The sequence below is a fragment of the Guyanagaster necrorhizus genome (genome assembly GCF_019112545.1).
Source record: "Guyanagaster necrorhizus MCA 3950 unplaced genomic scaffold BT62scaffold_17, whole genome shotgun sequence".
Taxonomy (NCBI): Eukaryota; Fungi; Basidiomycota; class Agaricomycetes; order Agaricales; family Physalacriaceae; genus Guyanagaster; species Guyanagaster necrorhizus.
In genome coordinates this window covers 992,439-1,011,865 of record NW_025064896.1, presented here as the reverse complement: position 1 = coordinate 1,011,865, position 19,427 = coordinate 992,439, and the positions used below count along the sequence as shown (strand labels likewise).

Here is a 19,427-nt window from a genome sequence, read left to right as displayed (position 1 = left end):
ATGAAAGCCAAGTCATTCGAATCCGCGACGTTATGATCCTGTTATGTTCAAACGAATAAACGACCGGGCCATGCTTGTCCCTCAAATGTTCCCCGTTTTATTGGTCAAATAGAAAAATTTTACCTCTTTGCTCGCGCGCGTGGGCGAAGATTCCCATCGTCAGCTTGAAACTGCAGTATTTCGGCTCGAGCCTGATGCCAAGGTGATGCAAAAAACACATGGAGAGACAACTGAACATGAATTCAAGACAACCGCTTAATAAGTCTCTTGATTCCCAGCGTCCTTTCCAGGGGGGGGGGGGGGGGGGATTCTTACTTACACCGATCAGAACATATCGTCGCCACGGAGGAATACTGGAGATACGATCACCTAACCGGCCCATCGGTCCTGGCTTGTTCGCCCCCAATACTGTGCGTGTTATCCTCCGCGAAACATACCATGACACAGAATCTTCAAAATGATCGGCCCCAATGCAATCCGACCTCATGACGTGTCCCAAGATTTCCACCATTTTGGCTTGTTAGCCATCACCAGCATTTACCGATTTCGAAATTTTACACAGGCACCAACGTTTGTCGACGTCGAAGTACAAATTCGTCCCTTCGCCGCTTTTCGAGGATCTTCGCGAGACGCGTGGATCAGGTCCGTACGCCGGGGCACGGTCGAGACTCGAGAACTACTGGGCCGACAACCAATAGAATCGTTGCGGTCTTCCAGCAACCATGTGAAGCTGCCCAACTCAGTCCCCTTGTTGCATATCCAAGTATCCCATCACTGTCAGGGCCGAAGCGGTTTGTGCTGGCTGGAAGTGTGGGCGCATGGTGACGATTATATCTCAGATCTCACTGCATCTCCAGCAGCCACTAGCCGCAGGTCGACGACCCTATACGCGGTCCTTCGAGCACTGAAGCATTCACCCCTAGGTCTGAAGACTCGCTGTCTGGTGTGGCAAAAGAAGCCAGAATAGCAAATACATATCCAGCGCCCCCATACTTCCCTCTCGGCTATCAAAGAGCAAGCATGGTGCCTTGGAAGCAAGTGCACCCAACTACAAGGCAATTTTATTAAGTCGCAAAAGTCCAGTTCTTGGCATAGAGGTGTCCAATCAACAGGCCCAGTTTGACACCTCCTCAAAACAGGGCGCTGTATTTGAAGTCATCAACGTGTCATCAACGTTGAGTAAGGGCCGGTAGAGGTACGCGATGCCGCAACGTCATTGGTTCATTAAACTCGAAAGAATATCTCCAAGCTGCAAGTAATGAGTCAGTTATCTCCAGCTGGTCGAATGTGCCCCCCCTGCAGGGCTTTGAACCTGTTGACAAGCTATCGTAAGTTAAACCCCCCCTTAGATCTTATTCAAAAAGGTCAAGAAGATAAAGCGCCCTAAAATACTCATACAAGGATAGTCGAGAGAAAATTTATATTGATGCAGGGTATAAAACCAGAAGCATTGGAACCACACGATAGCACGACAGGAAAATGACCAGAAATATACAATCCACCTGTCAGCCATCAATCAGAAAGCTCTTGCGGCTTAATACCGAGCATGAATTTTCACACCTTGTGCCAGCTCCCCCTTCAGCGCGCAAGATACTGTGACATCTAAGTTCAGCGGTCATCTGGCAGTAGAATCTTCGTACGTCATCGAATCGATAGATCACAGTAAACCTTTCAAACTGCGGTGTATCGATCGTCATCTTGGCCATTAAACCCTCAAGATCCTGGTTGATATGCATCGCCGGCGACGTAGGCGTCACTATTCTAAGACTCACGAGGGACGCCACAAAATAACACAAGCATCGTTCCTGCGTACCCAGTCAGAACAACACCGAACTAGTCGTACGAAACCACCTACCACATCATCATCGAAAAAATACCGAATCAGTCCAAAACCCAAAACCCGAACACGCCGCGCAGCCAGCGGCATAAAGTAGCGAGCGGGGTAGTCTGCACGTACTTATATGGCAGCCGCACCATCTCCACAGGACACGTAGTCCTAAGCAGCACATACAGAGCGCGGATCGGAGGAGATGTGAAATGTATCCCCGCCACCCGACGTCCCGGCAAGAGACTATCCACCCACAACGCCGCAGCATTCAATCTTACAACCCTCGGCAATGACCTATTCCTAACCGCCAGATGGAGAGGCAGCGAGTGCGCGCACGTTACATCTCGCACTTGTAATCAAGAAACGCAATCAGGTCCTCATCCGTGAAAAAGTCGACTTGAACGAGAAACAGCCTGAACGCGTCTCAACTATCATTCCTTGCACAGGATGTATAGCTTCAAGTGGCGCAGATTACGGAGCCCTGCGCTATGAGGGCCAGGTACCCTCTCTTCCTCGAATAATCATGCCGCCACCGAGCATCGGGGTCAACTCTAAAAGGCCGTCCGTTCCGCGAGACTTCAGAGACGGGAAAAGCTTCCGTTTGCACTGGGATGCCGTATACACAGTACGGCAAAATTCCTTTGCAACAAAGACTGAGAGCGCGCAAGTCCTGGAGCGAAAAATAGTGAAGGATCTCCAAGAACGTGTCAGCTGGTATGGAGGCGAGCATGGCTAAGTGGGTCTAATGAAGTATTGAATTGAATGTTTTTATGTATGCATGGCAAGAATCTGTAACATCTTACTCATCGCCCTGATTAACATAATATTATTTTGCGGCTACGCAAGAATTGTTTGGAGGCGAAGACATGCGCATGCATTTGCCCGTCCCTGGAATTGAGTCCGTGAAACATATGGAGCAGCGGTGGTGCCAAGATCTACTAGTGAGCGTAAACGAGATGGCATCAGCGTCCAAAATAAAAAAAAAGTCTACTCGCTCATTTTCCCGACAGTATTACGCCCATAAGCGTCCCATCACAGAACCTTCCCGAGTTTAACGCCTAACTTTGAAGTTTGCAGGTGAACGTGCGCAGTCAAAATTGAAAGACGGTGCCACATCTGTCAAGCGTAGTCAAAGAGCATGAACAGGTAAGTACACACATGCAATGTGTTCTGTAATACCTTTTCTATTACCCGCCTATACAGCGCTTCCAGTCCGATAGAACACAGAAAAGGTGTCAAACTGCGGCACCTCTGTCGCCACAATCGAAATAAGCTCGTCCAGGTCCTCTTCGCCGTCCCAAGACGTCACGATTTGTAACCGACACCAATCGTTTCACGCACCCCAAAGGCGTCACCATGCCCCTCAGATGCTGTCGCCTCGACAGCCTATCGTCGTATAGATTCTATGTAGTCGTGTGCATTAGTTACACGCTCAATTCAAAAAACGCCTAAAGTCCACTCACATCGATGTCATCCGAATACACCTAATCTATCCACAACTCGCGCATGGCACCAAGACAACGGTACAACATCGCAACCTCTTTGTTCCTCAAATAACTATATGGCAACCACACCGTCTCCGCAGGACAGGCAGCCCTACGCAACGCGTCCCGCCATAAACCGGGGAAGACGTGAAATGCACCTGCCACTTGACGGCTCGGTAGTAAGCTATCAACATAGATTAATCCACAGTGGCGCAGCAGCGAGCCTTGCAAGCTTTGGCCCTCAAATAGCTCGGAAGCCCATGCACAATACTCAGCTCTTCGATTTCTGGCTGGGGTGGAGAAACGCAATGAGATCTTCGTCAGGATATATCCCTACTTCGCGTAAATACAACTTCAACGCGTTTCGGCAACGGGCAACCGTCCATGCACATGAGTGATCTTCCACTCAAAGGTGCGGATTGTGTGTAGCAGAGTGTAAGAAATGCCTCAGCTGCATTGGGATGCCTGAGCTATCCGTACATAGCGCCCTGCGGTCCGAAATAAAACATTTGTAGCAACAGACAAGAGCCCACAAATCTTGAAGATCCAGGCGAATGATTTCCAAGGTGTCGACTACATAGGAATGCCAAAGAGTCGACACGCTGTTCACAGAAAATATAACAACTTACCGTTGTGATAAATATCATGGAAGTAAAACAGGGAGGGGGGAACTGACGTACCTTCAAGAATCAAGCAGCAATCTCATAGTGCTGACGTCTGACGAGATGGAGAGAGATGTCAACAATCAAAGTGATAATTATCAAACATGTGTGCATTCGCTTTCTATCACAGGACCTTGTGTAAAGCCTGACAATTGTTCATGCCACTGACGATTACTCTAGAGTCTAAATCCTTTTCAAAACCCGGGGGTGAAGTCGACTTGCCGGGTATCGTGACACTGATGCCATGATCGGGCGGAATCACGAGTCCAAGCGCAAGCCTGCTGAGGTGCTCGACCCAAGGCTTAGTTAGCCCCATTCACAGAGGTTAGCATGAAAACTGTCGATTGCGGCTGAGCTGGCGATATCTGAGATGCAGAATATGGGACTCAAGCTCGGCAACAGTTTCGTCAGGGAAAGGACGCTTCGTGACACTGACAAAGGGCGGCGGAAGTAGAATTGGGGAGGGACAGTCCGCCAGATGAAGGGCAACTAGACGAGGTTGCTCAGGGAGAATAGGGGAGTTTTCAGGTCGGCTAATAGTAGCATCTCCGGAGAGAGAGTAGTGTGACGAAAGGCCTAAGCCTAGACCAACTGCTCCTCCAAAAGGTATTCCCTAAGTGGGAAGATAGTGGCTGAGGACCAGGAAGAAACACGAAAAACAAATGCCGTACCTGGGCAGTAACTCGTCGAGCACCAAAACCCATCCGACCCTCGCGTTTCTTGGTATAAATGTTGGTCGGAATCAATGACGGCGATTTGATACGCTCATCTGGCTCCGCATCATCTCCTAAATCATCGTCCGACAAGGGCAAAGGCGTCATTTCCTCGTCAGGACGATTCCTAGCAGTTGAATGGGGCTGGAACGAGACCTGCTCACAAGCAAATTCGACTTTACAGACTCGCTCGGATGTGGATGATTCACTGGTACATCCAGAAAGCGACGAGGAACAGTCCGTATGAGAATCCGACAACTTCCTATGCTCGCATAGAGATGGCTTTGCGCGCAATGAAGCAGATGAGCTCGAGAGTGCCAGATTCAGCGACATAATAAGGATAGTAAAATGAGATGAAGGCTAGGAAATGTGGAGGAGAGGTAGAGGTAGAGTAGAAATCTGTTTCCTTGCTGGTTTGATATCGGAGTTTAAAAGTTCGGTGCGACTGCGCCGTGCCAATTACAAAACCAAAATATTACATTTTCTACCACTTCGCATACGGTAAGAATTTACCACTAAGGGGATAATATTAATGTCTGACCCACAAAAAGGTAGAACACAAAGCATACTCGAACGTCAAAACGACGCGATCCCCTTTAGGATCCGGTTTCTTCGCTATGTTGATCTTGCAGTCAATCATAGACATAATACCATCTCCAAACTGTCGTGGAATGCATTGGAAACTCGTGAGAAGGTAAAGGGTACATATGGCGTACTTTCTCATGTATAATGGCCTTCAATCCATCCGCTGTGAGAGGAAAGTTGCATAATTGTGCCGGATAACGTACCTTGATCGCATGACCATATACCAAGACGCTCTGGTAGTAACGAAGGCAATCAAGACCCGGATAATCTCGATTGAATGATTACTCACCTCATACAACCGATAAATAACAGGGTCAGTGGGAGGCATGGGACCTAGTCCACGGTTGGGCCACCAATGATCACCCAGGCCAGCAACCAGGTCACTACGCGGAATATCAAGCGTCTCGGCTACCTTCTGTAGCTCTTCCGGAGTGAACTTTGCCTGTCGATAATTGAGATTCGAATTCTGCGGTTATTGAAATGGTGAACCTGGCCATAGAACGCAGCAGCAACCCAGACTTCATCCTTCCCGACAGCTTGAGCAATTTGATCGAAAGTCAGGCCTGTATATTCAATGCTCTGAATTCTCTGTTGAAGAAGAAACATCTGTCTCAACCTTTCTTTGCCTTGGCTTCGAACAGCTTCGAGTTAACGGAAGGGAGATCAGTATAGGGCGAGTTATGTGCGGGAATCGTCTGTTCCGTAAGAAATGAGCCATCTGTAAGAAGAAGAAGATGATCATATGGTTTACCGCTGTTTGAGCCATGGTGCACTGGTAGTGGTTCGAGACGGAGTGGGATGACAGTCACACATGATCTTATATCGACTCGATAACGTGACAACCGTCCTAAACTTGAGCCACCGACATTCACCGAAAGATAGAATGTAGAATCATGTTACATGGGGTCTAAATTGAGGTGATATAAGTAAGGTCGGTCATTGTAATGAGACCGCACGCTTACTGTGGTACAAAGTAGAACAGAATAACTATATTGTGAGCCAGCAAGATCACTGCTCCCTCGGATCCTTGGGTCCTTCATCCTCGATAGAATTCCACGCATCCTTAGTAGCATTTTTCAGTTCATAAAGTTGCCCAAGTTGCTCCGCAGACATCTACCACCGACATGCGTGTCAGTTACGAATCCGAGGACGAATAGGATCATTCACTTTTTCAATCAACTGAGGACCCAATTTCTGTCCAGTAAACTTCTCCGGCTCTGAGTCTCTGGGCATCTTGTCCAAGTATGCCTTCCACTGCGACAGGAAACCAATAATATGCAAGGGGTTTGTCACCTCTCGATGACGACGAAATTCTGTTGCATATGCTGCCCTCAGCTCACTTTTGAGCTGTCACTAAAGACTCACGCACCAGCTTTCACATATTCGTCTCCCAAAGAACGCATACCCTCCGGTAGAGAACGATGAGCTCTCAAAAGATGTCGGTATAGCCTGCGCAAGAATTTAGATAACAGCTTCATCTCTTAATAGTCCGAAATCAGACTTGCACGATTGGAGGCAGCAGCGACGCGCTGGCCTGTTGCAGCTTCAGTGGTCTCGTCCCAACGGATGTGGCGAGCCTCTTTACCGATGGGTGCATTTTCGAGGGACTTGGGACTCAACGTTCCGGAAGAAACCGTAAAATTCGCCACGTGGAGGCGGAGACACTCGGCGATCACCTGTAATGCGAACTTCGTCTTTCACACAAAACATCAAAGGGAGCATCTTTGATTTTTTTGTTCAGCATCTTTCTGGAAAGTTAAAGGAAAGTAGTTGAATTTTTCATTTCAGGGTCTGTCGCTGCTTCGTCCCGACTCGGCCGACTATCGCTTTCCGTTTTTCCCGGCTCATGGCATTGGTGGCGTCGAGCAATTATCTATCGAGGTTCTTGCTTCCACCTGCCGAGCTCGTGAATTTGATTAAATACGCTGACTGTTCTCTCTTGGTCTACACATACCTTAGATCATCACTTCTGGAAGATCTAGTATGACTTTCATGGCTGGCGCTCTGGTCCTAAGCAAGCGACTCCTATTGCTTGCGCCGCAGAATATTCTTCATACATATCGTATCAAGATTGTAGCTGTGACCCTGAAGAACCGCTGAGATTTCGTTTATGGATGTGAAACAAACTTCCTGACTCGTCACTCGTGAGCTAATCAAACTAGGATTCCTGTAGCATAGTACGTACATCAATTCAGATCATTTTTCGGGTACTGTTAGGTTAGCCACCTTCGCTAATTGACTACCAGGTGGACTTGAACCTTGAACTTACGGCCAAAATCAAATACACAAGTTAAATGCGAATAAGAAAGATGTGAAGCGAAGGTCTTTTTGGCTGTGTGGAAGCTCTAGCCCCTGCGAACGGCATCACAAACTGTACAACGGAAAGATGTCATTTTCACTACACCGCAGGATCCCATCGAGCCGGTGCGAAGTCTGCAAACTTGATTTTGAGCTGAATGCCATCGTGGTCGGAAATTCCACACTCTTTCTGTACACTTCCGGGACAGTCCAAGAGGCTTAAAGATAATCCTAACAAGGCCGAGTCTGGACACATAATGGACTTCCTCGCTTGTATATTCTTCATTACCACCGTCTCCGGGCGACTTCTGCTCGCCCCAGGGAATAAAGACTGACACTTAATACCGCGGCTTAGAGAGGACGCAAGAGAATTTCTCCACTGATTTATATTAGGTCGGCAAGGATAGCCTTTACGCTTTAATATTCAGCGCGGACCTAACATGTACGAACGCAGGTTTTAGGCATCGCGCACAATCTTCCCTCCCCCCCCCCCTCCCGGCGGGTGATCGTATTCAATATGGCAGCTTTGGAACTGGAGATGATTATCATGTAACTCGGCACTGGTACAGCTCTGATGTCTGCCGAGGTTTTCGCAATGGACGTGATAAAGTGCTATTCCAAGAGGGAATTAAGAGCGCTAGTGGTTTGCAGACGCGACTCATTTTGCCGTATCTCCTCTCTTGGTCCTATTCAAGGGGTCTCGTCCGTGGATCTAACTCGTCGGCCGTGCGGGTGATCCTCGTCTTTAGCAATGACCTGGAACCCAGCTAATTTCATCGCGGAAACGGTGTCTTGACTAACGAGATCGTTCTATACCTTTTGGCCATTCGTTCTCTGATCATTCGGCCCATTGCGAGTGCCGCCCATGAAAAAGGTACGAACTCCCACCTTCAAGAGCAACGGTGATAGAGGGGATATACATTCCAAAGTTCATCAAATCGCTTCTTACAAGCGTCTACCTGTTACTTGTAAGTCTTTGGCGCCTCTAGTCACAATACGATGTGTTCAAATGATGATGAATTGATATCAGCCGGTCTTTATTAATCGAAATATTTGACACTTTGCGCCATTTCATGACTTTCTCTTCGTTTGCGCCGGTGGCCCGGGAGCAGTGAGAGGTTGCAGAAGCACCAGGACAAGATTTCTGAAGCTTGTCATCAGACCGCTCCCGGTGGGTTTGAAAAGCCCAGAAAGACGTAGTCAAGAAAGAACCGTCAGATACGACGATGTCTAGGATGCCGACGACATGTCCGCGCCTCTTACGGAGAAGTTTCAGTGGTGGGATGACAGTGATGTGCATTGTCAATTCCTCCACACGATTACTGCATTCAATGTTAGGAATTTGCCGTCGAAGTAATGAAGAAACAGACATCTTAGGTTCAAGACGAGAATTTCCCTGAAGAAGAAATGGCGACGACGCCAGCGAAACGAGAAGGTCGTGGTAGAAGGTTAAGTCAGAGTTAACTGGTCATATGGTCTGTGCTATCTTAAGTGCGGCAAGCTATTCCGAGTCTAAATCTCCATGATACCATGATACCTTGCTCTGGCTGCGATGTGGGCTTTCCTCGACACTATTTCTGGTTCCCACATTCTTCTAGGCTTCTCGGATATTTGCGATCTCTGCTGTAGTACTGCTTATCATTTTCAAGCTTCAGTTAATGATGCACGTCATGATTAGTACTGCCTGCATTGACTGCCTTTTGGTCAGCAATATACCTGATAATATCTAATTGTTCCCACAGTATGGCCTACATAGTACATAGTACAGCCGCGGTCCCGCTTTATTGAATCCATTTTCAATGTGGTCGAAGGTATACATTTCCAATTCATTCATAGATCAACAATGGCTCATCTCTGAATATACTGACAACTCCTGTAGTAGTATCATGGCCGACATCCCCGAGATCCATTTCGTCGCCAGGGAGTCAATAGACACGAACGCCACCAAAATAACGGCTAACCGTCATTATCATCAGTCTGCATAACAGGACGGCTCCACTTACACAAGCTCCTGAACCTTCCAGCTTTCGATTTATGGGCACATTATCTCTCGACGCTCCCGACCGGCATTATCTCCGTCGCACTATTCGGAGTGCAACAATGTCAGTTCTCAACGCCTCTCTTTGAACTGCTACCTTGTTGCTGTCCGCCACTAAAACTCTACTGTCCATGTCTAACTCTGATCCTATAGGATTAATCTGTGGAGTTCTGGCGGGTAGTATCTTTCGAATAAGCTAGTTCAAAAGCCCTTTAAGTACAGTAGCTTGCTTCGGACTCGGACTCAAACTTTATTCTTTTTTCTCCTTCCCAAGATCCTAAGAGTTTGTCTTGCCATGACGGGTCCGGTTCTTCTCAGTCATGGTGTGATTCTTTCCTTCCCTCCCTATGTCTTTCGCTCAGCTACCGCCGTCACTAGACATTTCGGTACGAACTCAAACGACGATATTTAACAGTATCCTGGTCATCAGTCTGGTCCTTCTGACAGCTGTGCTGTTGCCTGCGTTGATCTCGAGGCATGTATATAGGATGCGAATATGGTATGCGTTAATATGCTCAGCGATAGTGTATTGCGTGTCGTTTTTCCTTCTCGTTGGATACCAGATGGGTCCTGGAGAACCGCCATTTGGACTATGCGTAGCTCAGACAGTGATGATTTATGCTGCCCCTGTTTTGTGGGTGGATCTACTTCGAACTTTCTGAGGACGATTGACCGAATTTCAACACAAGAGTCGTCTCATACGCCTTATCCTTGTCCATGGAGGTACGTTTGCAATCCCCTTCCGTCAAATACAACGATCTTGATGAGGTGTGGGCAGCTGCTCCTCAGAATATAGGCTTATTCACGACGGGAGGAAATGAAATCTAGCACACATTCAATTGTAAGTTTCGCTACTGCATAAAGTACAACATACTGATTACTTACGATAGCTAATAATATTCCCTCTTTTCGTATATGTCGCAATTATCATTGAGGGCTTGGTAGTGCGTCCCGTCTCGTCTCAATATCTTGTTACCCCAGCGATCCCCGTTGAAATTCATCTCTAGCTGGCCCTTACAAACAAGAACCAGGTTGAACGGGATCCGACAATGTTTTACTGTCATGTACGCTCGAGTGCGCCGTCAGTGTCATTCCAAGTACCCTTATTTTCATTATAGGACTGACAGACACATCCAACTACTGTGCCCTGATTAGCGCTGTTGTCATTACTGTTGAAGCTGGAATAATGATCATTGTCGAAGGTGGGTGGCGCCGGCGTGCCAGTCTCGCGGAACGACGTGGTTTCTTTCTACAGTGATCACAGGAATCTTACTCTATCAACACGAGAGACAGCTGAGGCGTAGAAACTCAGTGATCGTATTTGACACTCCCTTTCCAATCAGTCTTTTTATAAGAAAGATTGTCTACACCATGAATATCGGATTCGCATTAGGGTGCATGGGTGTAATTTATATCAAGTTACCATGACAAGCTAACCCATCTGGTTTCACAGGCTGTATGCATTTATCTTGGCTAATCCGAACAAGTCGAGCGCCGAATGGTCTTTGCTTTTGACAGGACGTGAGTGAACACTGTTGAATAGAGTAACAATTGAAATGCGACTGACGCGTAAACCTCGGCAGTTCCTCTGGTAACTGCGCTGATATTTGGACCTCATCGCGTACGTCTCCTAGGTACTCCATGTTGCACCTTGATTTGATACACTTCCCATCCAGGACATAATCCGATTCTGGGTCTGTCGACGACCGAATATGACGGAAAGCAGCGGCTCCGTCAGCGACTCTGATCATGACTTGATGGTACACAACTTCAAGTTGGACAAAATGCGGGGCAAGACTCCAGTCCTTTGCCGCCATACGAACCCACGATGAGAACTGACGTGTAATACCGTCATGAACAATCTGTGTGATAGACGCTTGGACGATAGAACCAAGACACGAAACCTGTGTATCACACATCCCTTCATATATACTATATAGGACATCCTCTGCTCCATGACTACGTAGCCAAGAGTTGGTCACTGGGAGGAGTATGGAGGCTGTGATTGATTGCGAAGCGAAAGGGAGTGCCCTGGCATTCATTGAGCACGGGTAAAGAATAGGAAAAGGACGCGTGTCCCCCATGCAGAGGAGTTACGAGAGTAACCTGGTGTCGACATGTGCCAGAGTGATGTCGTTTTTGCATTGCCTCCACGTGTCTGTGATCTCCCACTGGCTGAGATTGGATGGAATGTCCCAAGGAAATGTCTTAGTGAGCTACGCGTCGTCACCGAACGATAGCAATGTTTTGCTCTTCGCAGCCTTCTTCGCTTTCTTCTTCGATGGAGCTTTCGATGAAAGGCTAGCATCCTCCAAGCCCCCAATTCGCTTCCGTTTCGACGCTGAGGACTTTGTTGCAGCAGCTTTCGATGAAGAAAAAGAAAGGCTAGGTGCTGACTTTTTGCCTTTGGCAATGGCACTCTCTTTGGGCGTGGGATCGACAGCATGAACCTCGGTGTCAACCGTGGAATCAGGAGGCAGTGGGGACAGTCCTTTTTCTTTAGTTGTAGTCAGTAACCAGGGGTCCATGAGAGAATAGCACACAATACCTTGCCGTCTAACATTTTCAGCCTCCCTCTCCGTCAAATGTTTCCCTTCTTTCAAGACCACGACTTGGGGCTTCTCATCTCTATCATCCTCATCTTCGCTTCCAGGCTGGCTCTCAGGGCGCTCTGGGATTGCGGGTCGTCGTGGTATCGGCGGACGCCCTGAACCATCATACTCCCACTCGTCGTCATCTTCGTGGTCAGAGTCCGGTATTCCGGCAATTCGATTCTGGAGTTTCTGCAGAAACGCCGGCGTATGCTGGCTGTAGGATAGCCGTGAAGAGAGCTGTGCGCGCGTTGGCTCCTTGGGTGCCATCGTGGTTGACGTTTGGCCGTACGAGCAAATATTCCCACGGTTCTTAGAGATATCCCGGATCCGCAAAACTATCTGAACCTCTCTTGCTCTTTCTTATTTATCTTCTTCAGGGTACCATTTTCTGTGCAAAATTTTGGCCAGTCTGTGGTACGAGATGAACGATACACAACCTGCAAGGTGGTCAAACATTTTGGTGACAATGTGATTATGGGTGACGGGATGAAGACTCGTCGGAAACGTCAGAAGAGAAAAAATATTTTCGCTCTAAGCTTTTCAACACGTGTAGGATCAAGGTATAAAATGGCTCTTGCAAGACTTCGACTCACTTGGACCAGCGTCACCCTTTTAATGCCGACGACTGGAAGAACTAGGCGAACTACGGAGAACCAAATCTCCGCATACTTGATTGAAACAAATGCGTGGTTCCTGTATACGACTCGATTTTGTTTACTTTATGGCATACTCTTGGTCCTCAGGGAGGTAGATTCAGCCTCAACCCATGACCCTTTGCTTTCTAATTTACACTGTGGATATGCAGGAATCTCTCCGGGAATTTTCCATTCATATCCAGCGGCGTACAGGCTGACAATATTATCTATTCATATTGTCCTATTCGCACGCTTAATTGGGAGGTTCAGGAAGATGTGGTTCAATCCAAGAATGGATACGATTTCAGGGTATTTATTGCGTCTGTACTGCCGCTTCCTGTTTTTAATCAAAAACCAATGCCTATATTGGCGCCTAGGTCTACACCACTCGTTTTCGCTGTCAAAGCTATGCATAACGACGATGACGATGGCGAAATTTATGAGGGGTGTACTCAGTGGCGTGTAATGAGCGCTTCATTGAATGAGGCCTGGGCCTGAGTGCTCCACGCACGAGAGGCGCTACAGCGAAAAGTCCACAGGATGATGCGAGCCAGTATGTAACCGTTCATTATATTGTTTACATAGCAAAATGTGACCAATCCAAGAACATTTCGTGATCCTCAAAAAATTCTCAACCGCATAAAAGAACCCTAATATAAAGCTTATGAATAGTCACTTATGAGTCACAATTTTTAGGAAACTCGTGAAGCTATTATTGGTCGACAGTGGATTGATGGACAACACAAAGGCTCGGAAAAGATCCGCTTAACAGCATGAGGCTATGGTGAGGTTTCAAACCATGTTTCGAGGTACTGCCGCAGAATAAGGCTCTTGCACAGGTGCCTATGGAGGATGAGTTCATTGCTATGCTCTTCGCCCAATACTCCTATAGTTCAGAGCGGTCGAATATGCAGCGAGTTGACAATCTGCTAGGTGTATACTCCGATCGATTGTCACTCATTGACGAGGGGAAATGCTTAAGTCTATTGGTGATGGGAAGCAATAGAATCCAGGAAGACGGACCTGAGGATCAGGACCGCCACCTTGCCTTCATTTGAATTGAAAAATTTCTAACTGCATGTCCTCAAGTCCCCAGGCGCCGCTCAAAGAAAGAAATGAAAGCGATGTACCTAGTGTTATTGTGGTAGCGATTAACATCTACAAGCTGCGAAAATAAATTCGAACGAGCGGATGCGTAACAACTACAAGGCGTGGAATTCGAAGACGCGTCGACACAAGTACCCGGGCTTCGCTCCTCATGTATCAAGCCTAGTCCTCCGGTGGAAGAGGCCAGTTTTTCATGCCATACGGAGGGACATGACCGTGAAGATTATGAGATCGGGGGTGTCGGTGATCGGATATTGAATAATCGACGAAGAGCTTCACAGAAGATCATGGTAGCAGAAGGGTTAGTTAAACTGGTCCAAGATAACGAAAGCCTGGGGAGCTCTTGATATAAAGGAGAGAGCACGTACACGACCATCTTGGTAACAAGGCGGAGAATCCAAATCTGACGATGAGACAGACGAGAGCAATGTCAGATACGCTAGCGAACCTGATTGGTCGGTGAATGACAACCCAAACTCCAGGCCCTAGGTGAAAATAAGCAAACATAGGTCCGGACGAATCGCATCAGAGAAAGTAGCTTATGCGAAAGACCGGGTCCACGGAGATTCTATTCATTGGAAATCGCATTGACCGTTCAAGCGCCAGTATTATTATTGTGTCAACCAAAGTGGTGGTTAAGACCGCGACACCGGCTGCTCAAGCCCCAGACCGACTAATAAATAATGAATGAAAAAAATGAATACGTAGCATTCAAACATACTTGAATATTATGCAGTGATGGAATTACACACCGATCATTTTCTGACACATGAATAAGCTTACACGGCCAAGGCAGTGGTCGAAAAGCAGGAGAAACACTTTGAGGAAATGCCGGCCAGGCATTTGGTCCGAAGCAGTTGGGCATCTAGATAAGATTTATGAAAATGCGCACTGACATAGTAGACAATTATCTGCGTTGCGAGTCCCCATGGAAATTTCTCGAATGAGATCCCTCATGGAGAGGCAAAGGAGCCAAATTCACGTTCCGCTTTCCTCGTGGTGATGTACCTATCGTGTAGGACGGACCAACCCAGAGAAGCATTTGGTTCCGAGTCTGCAGGTTCTGGAGAGCAATGTCTGGATGTAAGTACCTACTTGTGCGCGCAGGAACAGCAGCTCGTTAGCGTAAAAGGAGGCTGCAGTAATGAAAGCGAAGCCATAGCAATTGACGGTATTCCCCTAATTTTCTAAGATGAAGGTTTAAAGAACCATGTGGTGCGAGATGAAAAAAGGAACCTTCGGACCGGGTACGGGAACAAGTTTACGCAGGCTGTAGTTCGGGACTAGGAAATCTACGCGACAGAACTGGCGCTGATGAATGTAACGGAATGACTGAAGGTTATCAAAACGAGTTCACACGTGCACATGCTGTATTACTTACTCGAATCTCCAGCAGTGTAATAACTCCCCAAGGATATGTTTTACTGAGGAGTCGAAGCACGTTACAAGGTGACTTGAGACCTCAAGGTTCAACGAGCTCTGGGTTAGCATGCTCAATCCTGCTGGCACTAGCTCTGGAACCGTGTAAATCAAAAAAAAAACAACAGACACGATGATCCAGATGCCTCACATAAGGGTATGGGTCCAATTAGAACCGATCTTTGGCGTGTGCCGGGGACTCAGATTGATGGCGGAATATCCTTTGTAGTACCGGATATGTAACTGTAAGTGAAAGCCTTGACACCATATGAAAATTCCGGATGTCGATCCGAGCGCGTCGAACAAATTGTCGAACTCGGGACAGTCTGAGTCTGTGGCAGTGCAGGGATTTCTCTGGGTTACAGTCACGTGAAAAAACGCGCCAGGTCACGCGAACTTGTTGATCACCTTTTGTTTTGGACCACAACGTCGAGCTTCATCCTTGCCATTGTCGCGCCACCTCTGCCTTAGCTTTACCGAAGGTACAGAAGTATTTGAGAGGGGATTATATCTACGTGCATCGCTACGCCTCCGGCAGGGATCTCAGCTGACTTTATCTCACTGCCAGTACTTCGCGATGCAGCGCCTGCAAGAGATTAGCTTACGACACCTCCCAGACGTCTCTGGTTCTACATTTTCATTGGAAGATACATCCTTCCAGATACCGGTCCTCAACGAAGATGGAGAAGACCTGCTCAACGACAGCGATAACGACTTTTTCCGTGGTATAGATGCGCGTTCGAGTTTGGCAACTCCAGCACCGGCAAGAAGACAGGTGCATGACGACCTGACGGTCAGCCAACTGACTCCGCGGAGACTCAACCTCTCACCTTCACCGTCGAAATCTAAAGCCACTTTTCCTGCCAACCCACGGCTACGGTCCGACTCGCCCTCCAAAGCTACGCCCAAAGTCTGTTTTGATCCGAGGGCGGTGCGTCAGGCCAAAGCAGATACTCCCTCACGTCGGTCCGACTCCCCACCAAAATCAACGACTTATGAACCAACACTCTCATCTACGCCTGTGAAAAGGCATATATCGCTCACCGCGGAAGATCCATTCACGCCACGGAGATTTGAGAACCTGCAAGCCGAGGTGGCTACTCTCACGTCGATGAATTTCAGGGACGGTCTCGTGTCGACAAAACCCAGGGACGTGCCGGCTATCTCTGTGTTGAAGGTGTGTCTATTTTTTCATTCTTCTTTTTTGTATTGACATGAATCAGCCTGTGAACGCCAATGTCAGTGTGATTGACGAGAGTTTTGATACAGATGGAGCTGCAGGGCGACTGTTGATGTATGGGAGCACGCTTGCAGGGTGCGTTCTTTGTTTCTTCCCTTTGAAACCTGGCTTACATGATATTCTTAGCTTCGAAAACGTTGCGCCAACCTCATCCATTCCTCCACGCCAAGAGAGTTTGACAGTCTCGAAAATTTCTCCCCAGAAAAATGTTACTGTCACGCGCCAGGTTTCCCCCGTGCTAGCGGGAATGAAGCGGCCGGCGTCCTCGACAGACGACGGACCACGAAAGCGCGAGAAGAAGTCTCAACCGCAAGCGAAACCTCCCATCATCACAAAACCGACATCTTCGCGCAGTAAGGCCTCGACCAACTCATCAAAGCCTCGCCCACAACCGCCTCCTTCACGGCAACCAACTACGACTACCGTTTCTCTGGGTCTGTCGCGCTCACGCTTCACTTCAGCGCATAGCCGAAACGAGTCTAGTTTGGCGGCCGAAGCATCTGGGACAAGCACATCTAAGAGTAAGGTACGTTTGATGATCTTCGATCAGCTTCACATGCCTTTTTTTTTTTTTTCCGTTTCCTTTCGTCTCTGGAGTTAATGGGGAATTATTGTTGACTGGTATTTTCTAGGGTCCGCCTGTAAACGCCCAACCGACCGCGAGTACGAACAAGACATTATCATCCTCTTCGCGGCGTTATGCAATTCCTGATTTTAAGGCACTCCATGCAGCTGAAGAGGCAAGATTGGCAGCTCGGAAGGAACTTATCATTCCTGTGAAGCCGATAGCAAAGGAGTTTAATACGGATGAAAGAATTAAAGAGCGACGTATGTTTGATGAGCGAATTAAAGAAAAGGAGGCGGAGATGGAACGGGCGTTGGAGGAACGCAGGAAACAGAGGGAGGAAGAGGAAGAAAGGCAGGTCAGAGAGCTGCGGAGAAAGGCGGTGCCCAAAGCTCATGAAGTGCCGGAATGGTATAAGGATGCACCTAAGCGTGTACGGCCGACGGAGTAGGTGTGTCTTAGTCATATTTTTCTTTTGTTGTCCCTTGGTTTATAATTATTTTGATTCAACTGTCCTCATTATCTGTTGTGAAGGTCTACTCGCTTCTGAACGTACGTGTGATGATAGGCCGAGACCCGTTCCGAGTATAGCGGCGCTTTCCCTGTATGAGCAACGCGACTGATGATTCCTATTTGTACGACGATTCTATGATGTGGGTTCTAATTGTGAATACACTAACTATACTTACACCCGTTCTCATCATCATTAGGTCAGGAACTGAATCTCCTACGGGTTCTACACTGTTTCCAATTTCTAAAGCCAAGCTCAAGCTATTGTTCTTTGATGATCGGACGACTCGGACTCGGAGGAACGCGTTCGCGCGTCTCTTCGGTGTCTTGTTCCGAGCTCGTGTCTCTACAACTTGATTCACGACCTACAGTCAAATTCAAACAGGTCACCGGCCTCGTGTTGAACACACAGCCAGTTTCCCGGAAGCCTTTCGGAGTCGAGGGCATTGTTATCTTGATCGGGCTAGACACCCTATTAAGAAGTGGTCCCGGGCGCATCTGGATCTCGATTGTGACAAAAAAAAAAGATTTTTTTTGAGAAACTTTGATAGTTAAGCGCCACCAAGAGACGGTTAAAAGGCAGGAGATTATGGAGGAGCTGTCTTAAGTCAAGCCCCCGCTTCGTACCCTGCATCCTACTAACTCTTGCACTTCCCCGCTACTAACCATCCTAAACACCAATATGTGTTACTTATCTTCGTGTTCATCTTCATCCTCCGCCATGGTCTGCTACCAGACCGGCGCCGAATCCTCGTCCAAGTCGTTCGTCCAGGGGGTGACGACTCCTGTCAATGAGGACGGCGGATCCGCCCCTCAGTGCTGCCACTGCGGCTGGCGTGGAGCCCATGCTCCCAACTGCCCGTTCAAGTAGATTCAAGGTCTCGTGAGCCTGTGTGTTCAGTTTCTTTTGTTCTCCCTTGTTGTCGCTCACTATGTCTCCCCCTTGCCGGCAGATCACTTTTCCTTTAACACACGTTTGGCGCCGTTTCCATCGTGTCATCATAAAGTTTCATCGCTTTTGCTGTCTTTCTGTTTCTTACCCGCACCCGCTTTCTTGTTTCGTCCTAGCCATGCTTGTCTATCTTACCATCAGCTACTCGTCGTTATATTTATTCACATATGTTACATATACGAGGAGGAGATGGCGGTGTACAAAGTAATAGTCCTGGTCGTCAATAATTGTATGCAATCCCTGTTTCCGCATTCCGTGTTCCGTCGCCAAGATATGAATTTCATTATTTATGGATTGTCTGTGGAGTGGGAGTGGTTTCGTCATGGCTACCCCTGCTGTGCCTGGACCCCGCTTCCGTCATTGAGGAGAACACGAGGTCCATGTGTATTCCATGTCGCTTCCCTGTATATGACAAAGTTAACAACGACACTGGATTCGAGGATACAAGTCTTCTCACACTTATACGGGGATATCAGCGCCACTGATATTCTTAACCTGCGTGCTTACTTCGTTCGACTTCCATTCATTCACTTTTAATCATTCCCATCCTTCTCCGGCGGTAATACACTAATTCCACACCGGCATCACCGAAACTTCAAGGCGGGTAGTACGACAGGTAACCGCTGTAGTCTTTGATGTCGAAACAATGTGTCGGCGCAAAACAGAACGCCGGGGAGAAGAGTAAACCTGCGCCAGAACAACCATCACCTATTTCTGCTGGAATTTGACCAACCGTCGCTGAGGATGTCTTATCATTATTGGTATTATCTTGTCGCAGCGCAGCATAGTCAGATGGG

The 19,427-nt window shown here is 47.8% G+C and overlaps 9 protein-coding genes across 9 annotated transcripts; 5 read left to right on the top strand and 4 right to left on the bottom strand.

Annotated features, from left to right (window-relative positions):
• Window positions 1–343: 343 nt before the first annotated feature.
• BT62DRAFT_1077590 (uncharacterized protein) lies at window positions 344–2,564 on the top strand (the record flags this gene model as incomplete). The annotated part of the gene is made up of 3 exons (XM_043179318.1): window positions 344–943; window positions 1,838–2,180; window positions 2,221–2,564. The coding sequence occupies exons 1-3, from the start codon at window positions 458–460 to the stop codon at window positions 2,562–2,564; spliced, it is 1,173 nt and encodes a 390-aa protein (XP_043038340.1). The 5' UTR covers window positions 344–457.
• A 1,834-nt stretch (window positions 2,565–4,398) lies between these two features.
• On the bottom strand, window positions 4,399–5,295 carry BT62DRAFT_229701 (uncharacterized protein). The gene is made up of 2 exons (XM_043180148.1): window positions 5,257–5,295; window positions 4,399–5,202 (listed from the first exon to the last, which is right to left on the bottom strand). The coding sequence occupies exon 2, from the start codon at window positions 5,018–5,020 to the stop codon at window positions 4,508–4,510; it is 513 nt and encodes a 170-aa protein (XP_043038339.1). The 5' UTR covers window positions 5,021–5,202; window positions 5,257–5,295; the 3' UTR covers window positions 4,399–4,507.
• On the bottom strand, window positions 5,048–6,038 carry BT62DRAFT_1007864 (Cyanase; the record flags this gene model as incomplete). The annotated part of the gene is made up of 9 exons (XM_043177393.1): window positions 5,048–5,132; window positions 5,188–5,202; window positions 5,257–5,348; window positions 5,404–5,421; window positions 5,476–5,505; window positions 5,562–5,714; window positions 5,762–5,835; window positions 5,889–5,967; window positions 6,024–6,038. The coding sequence occupies 9 exons, from the start codon at window positions 6,036–6,038 to the stop codon at window positions 5,048–5,050; spliced, it is 561 nt and encodes a 186-aa protein (XP_043038338.1).
• A 41-nt stretch (window positions 6,039–6,079) lies between these two features.
• BT62DRAFT_229714 (ACN9-domain-containing protein) lies at window positions 6,080–6,967 on the bottom strand. Its single transcript, XM_043180149.1, has 5 exons — window positions 6,778–6,967; window positions 6,642–6,721; window positions 6,440–6,585; window positions 6,235–6,385; window positions 6,080–6,179 (listed from the first exon to the last, which is right to left on the bottom strand). Exons 1-4 carry the CDS (start codon window positions 6,867–6,869, stop codon window positions 6,281–6,283), a joined length of 423 nt encoding a protein of 140 aa, XP_043038337.1. The 5' UTR covers window positions 6,870–6,967; the 3' UTR covers window positions 6,080–6,179; window positions 6,235–6,280.
• A 7-nt stretch (window positions 6,968–6,974) lies between these two features.
• BT62DRAFT_1077586 (uncharacterized protein) lies at window positions 6,975–9,697 on the top strand (the record flags this gene model as incomplete). Its single annotated transcript, XM_043179317.1, has 11 exons — window positions 6,975–7,178; window positions 7,232–7,345; window positions 7,964–8,302; window positions 8,375–8,444; window positions 8,523–8,538; window positions 8,601–8,681; window positions 8,732–8,741; window positions 8,805–8,903; window positions 8,948–9,018; window positions 9,453–9,494; window positions 9,547–9,697. The coding sequence occupies exons 1-11, from the start codon at window positions 7,119–7,121 to the stop codon at window positions 9,695–9,697; spliced, it is 1,053 nt and encodes a 350-aa protein (XP_043038336.1). The 5' UTR covers window positions 6,975–7,118.
• A 258-nt stretch (window positions 9,698–9,955) lies between these two features.
• On the top strand, window positions 9,956–11,440 carry BT62DRAFT_1007861 (uncharacterized protein; the record flags this gene model as incomplete). Its single annotated transcript, XM_043177392.1, has 10 exons — window positions 9,956–10,242; window positions 10,298–10,331; window positions 10,405–10,449; window positions 10,499–10,552; window positions 10,616–10,689; window positions 10,764–10,810; window positions 10,873–11,002; window positions 11,062–11,129; window positions 11,192–11,229; window positions 11,285–11,440. 10 exons carry the CDS (start codon window positions 9,956–9,958, stop codon window positions 11,438–11,440), a joined length of 933 nt encoding a protein of 310 aa, XP_043038335.1.
• A 384-nt stretch (window positions 11,441–11,824) lies between these two features.
• BT62DRAFT_1007860 (uncharacterized protein) lies at window positions 11,825–12,469 on the bottom strand (the record flags this gene model as incomplete). Its single annotated transcript, XM_043177391.1, has 2 exons — window positions 11,825–12,105; window positions 12,157–12,469. The coding sequence occupies 2 exons, from the start codon at window positions 12,467–12,469 to the stop codon at window positions 11,825–11,827; spliced, it is 594 nt and encodes a 197-aa protein (XP_043038334.1).
• Window positions 12,470–15,784: 3,315 nt separating this feature from the next.
• BT62DRAFT_933884 (uncharacterized protein) lies at window positions 15,785–17,684 on the top strand. Its single transcript, XM_043186631.1, has 5 exons — window positions 15,785–15,878; window positions 15,932–16,540; window positions 16,587–16,678; window positions 16,730–17,129; window positions 17,236–17,684. The coding sequence occupies exons 2-5, from the start codon at window positions 15,941–15,943 to the stop codon at window positions 17,617–17,619; spliced, it is 1,476 nt and encodes a 491-aa protein (XP_043038333.1). The 5' UTR covers window positions 15,785–15,878; window positions 15,932–15,940; the 3' UTR covers window positions 17,620–17,684.
• Window positions 17,685–18,343: 659 nt separating this feature from the next.
• On the top strand, window positions 18,344–18,899 carry BT62DRAFT_229368 (uncharacterized protein). Its single transcript, XM_043180147.1, has 2 exons — window positions 18,344–18,556; window positions 18,632–18,899. Exons 1-2 carry the CDS (start codon window positions 18,470–18,472, stop codon window positions 18,836–18,838), a joined length of 294 nt encoding a protein of 97 aa, XP_043038332.1. The 5' UTR covers window positions 18,344–18,469; the 3' UTR covers window positions 18,839–18,899.
• The last annotated feature ends 528 nt before the right edge of the window (window positions 18,900–19,427 follow it).

Bases quoted from the DNA above. Each gene is read 5' to 3' on its own strand.
- BT62DRAFT_229701 (XM_043180148.1), bottom strand. From the start codon at position 5,020: ATGTCGCTGAATCTGGCACTCTCGAGCTCATCTGCTTCATTGCGCGCA.
- BT62DRAFT_229714 (XM_043180149.1), bottom strand. From the start codon at position 6,869: ATGCACCCATCGGTAAAGAGGCTCGCCACATCCGTTGGGACGAGACCA. The intron at 6,722-6,777 runs GCAAGTCTGATT...ATTCTTGCGCAG, and splicing joins TCGCTGCTGCCTCCAATCGT to GCTATACCGACATCTTTTGA. The intron at 6,586-6,641 runs GTGCGTGAGTCT...CATATGCAACAG, and splicing joins AGACGAATATGTGAAAGCTG to AATTTCGTCGTCATCGAGAG.
- BT62DRAFT_933884 (XM_043186631.1), top strand. From the start codon at position 15,941: ATGCAGCGCCTGCAAGAGATTAGCTTACGACACCTCCCAGACGTCTCT. The intron at 16,541-16,586 runs GTGTGTCTATTT...GACATGAATCAG, and splicing joins CGGCTATCTCTGTGTTGAAG to CCTGTGAACGCCAATGTCAG. The intron at 16,679-16,729 runs GTGCGTTCTTTG...TGATATTCTTAG, and splicing joins TATGGGAGCACGCTTGCAGG to CTTCGAAAACGTTGCGCCAA.
- BT62DRAFT_229368 (XM_043180147.1), top strand. From the start codon at position 18,470: ATGAGGACGGCGGATCCGCCCCTCAGTGCTGCCACTGCGGCTGGCGTG. The intron at 18,557-18,631 runs GTCTCGTGAGCC...CCTTGCCGGCAG, and splicing joins CCCGTTCAAGTAGATTCAAG to ATCACTTTTCCTTTAACACA.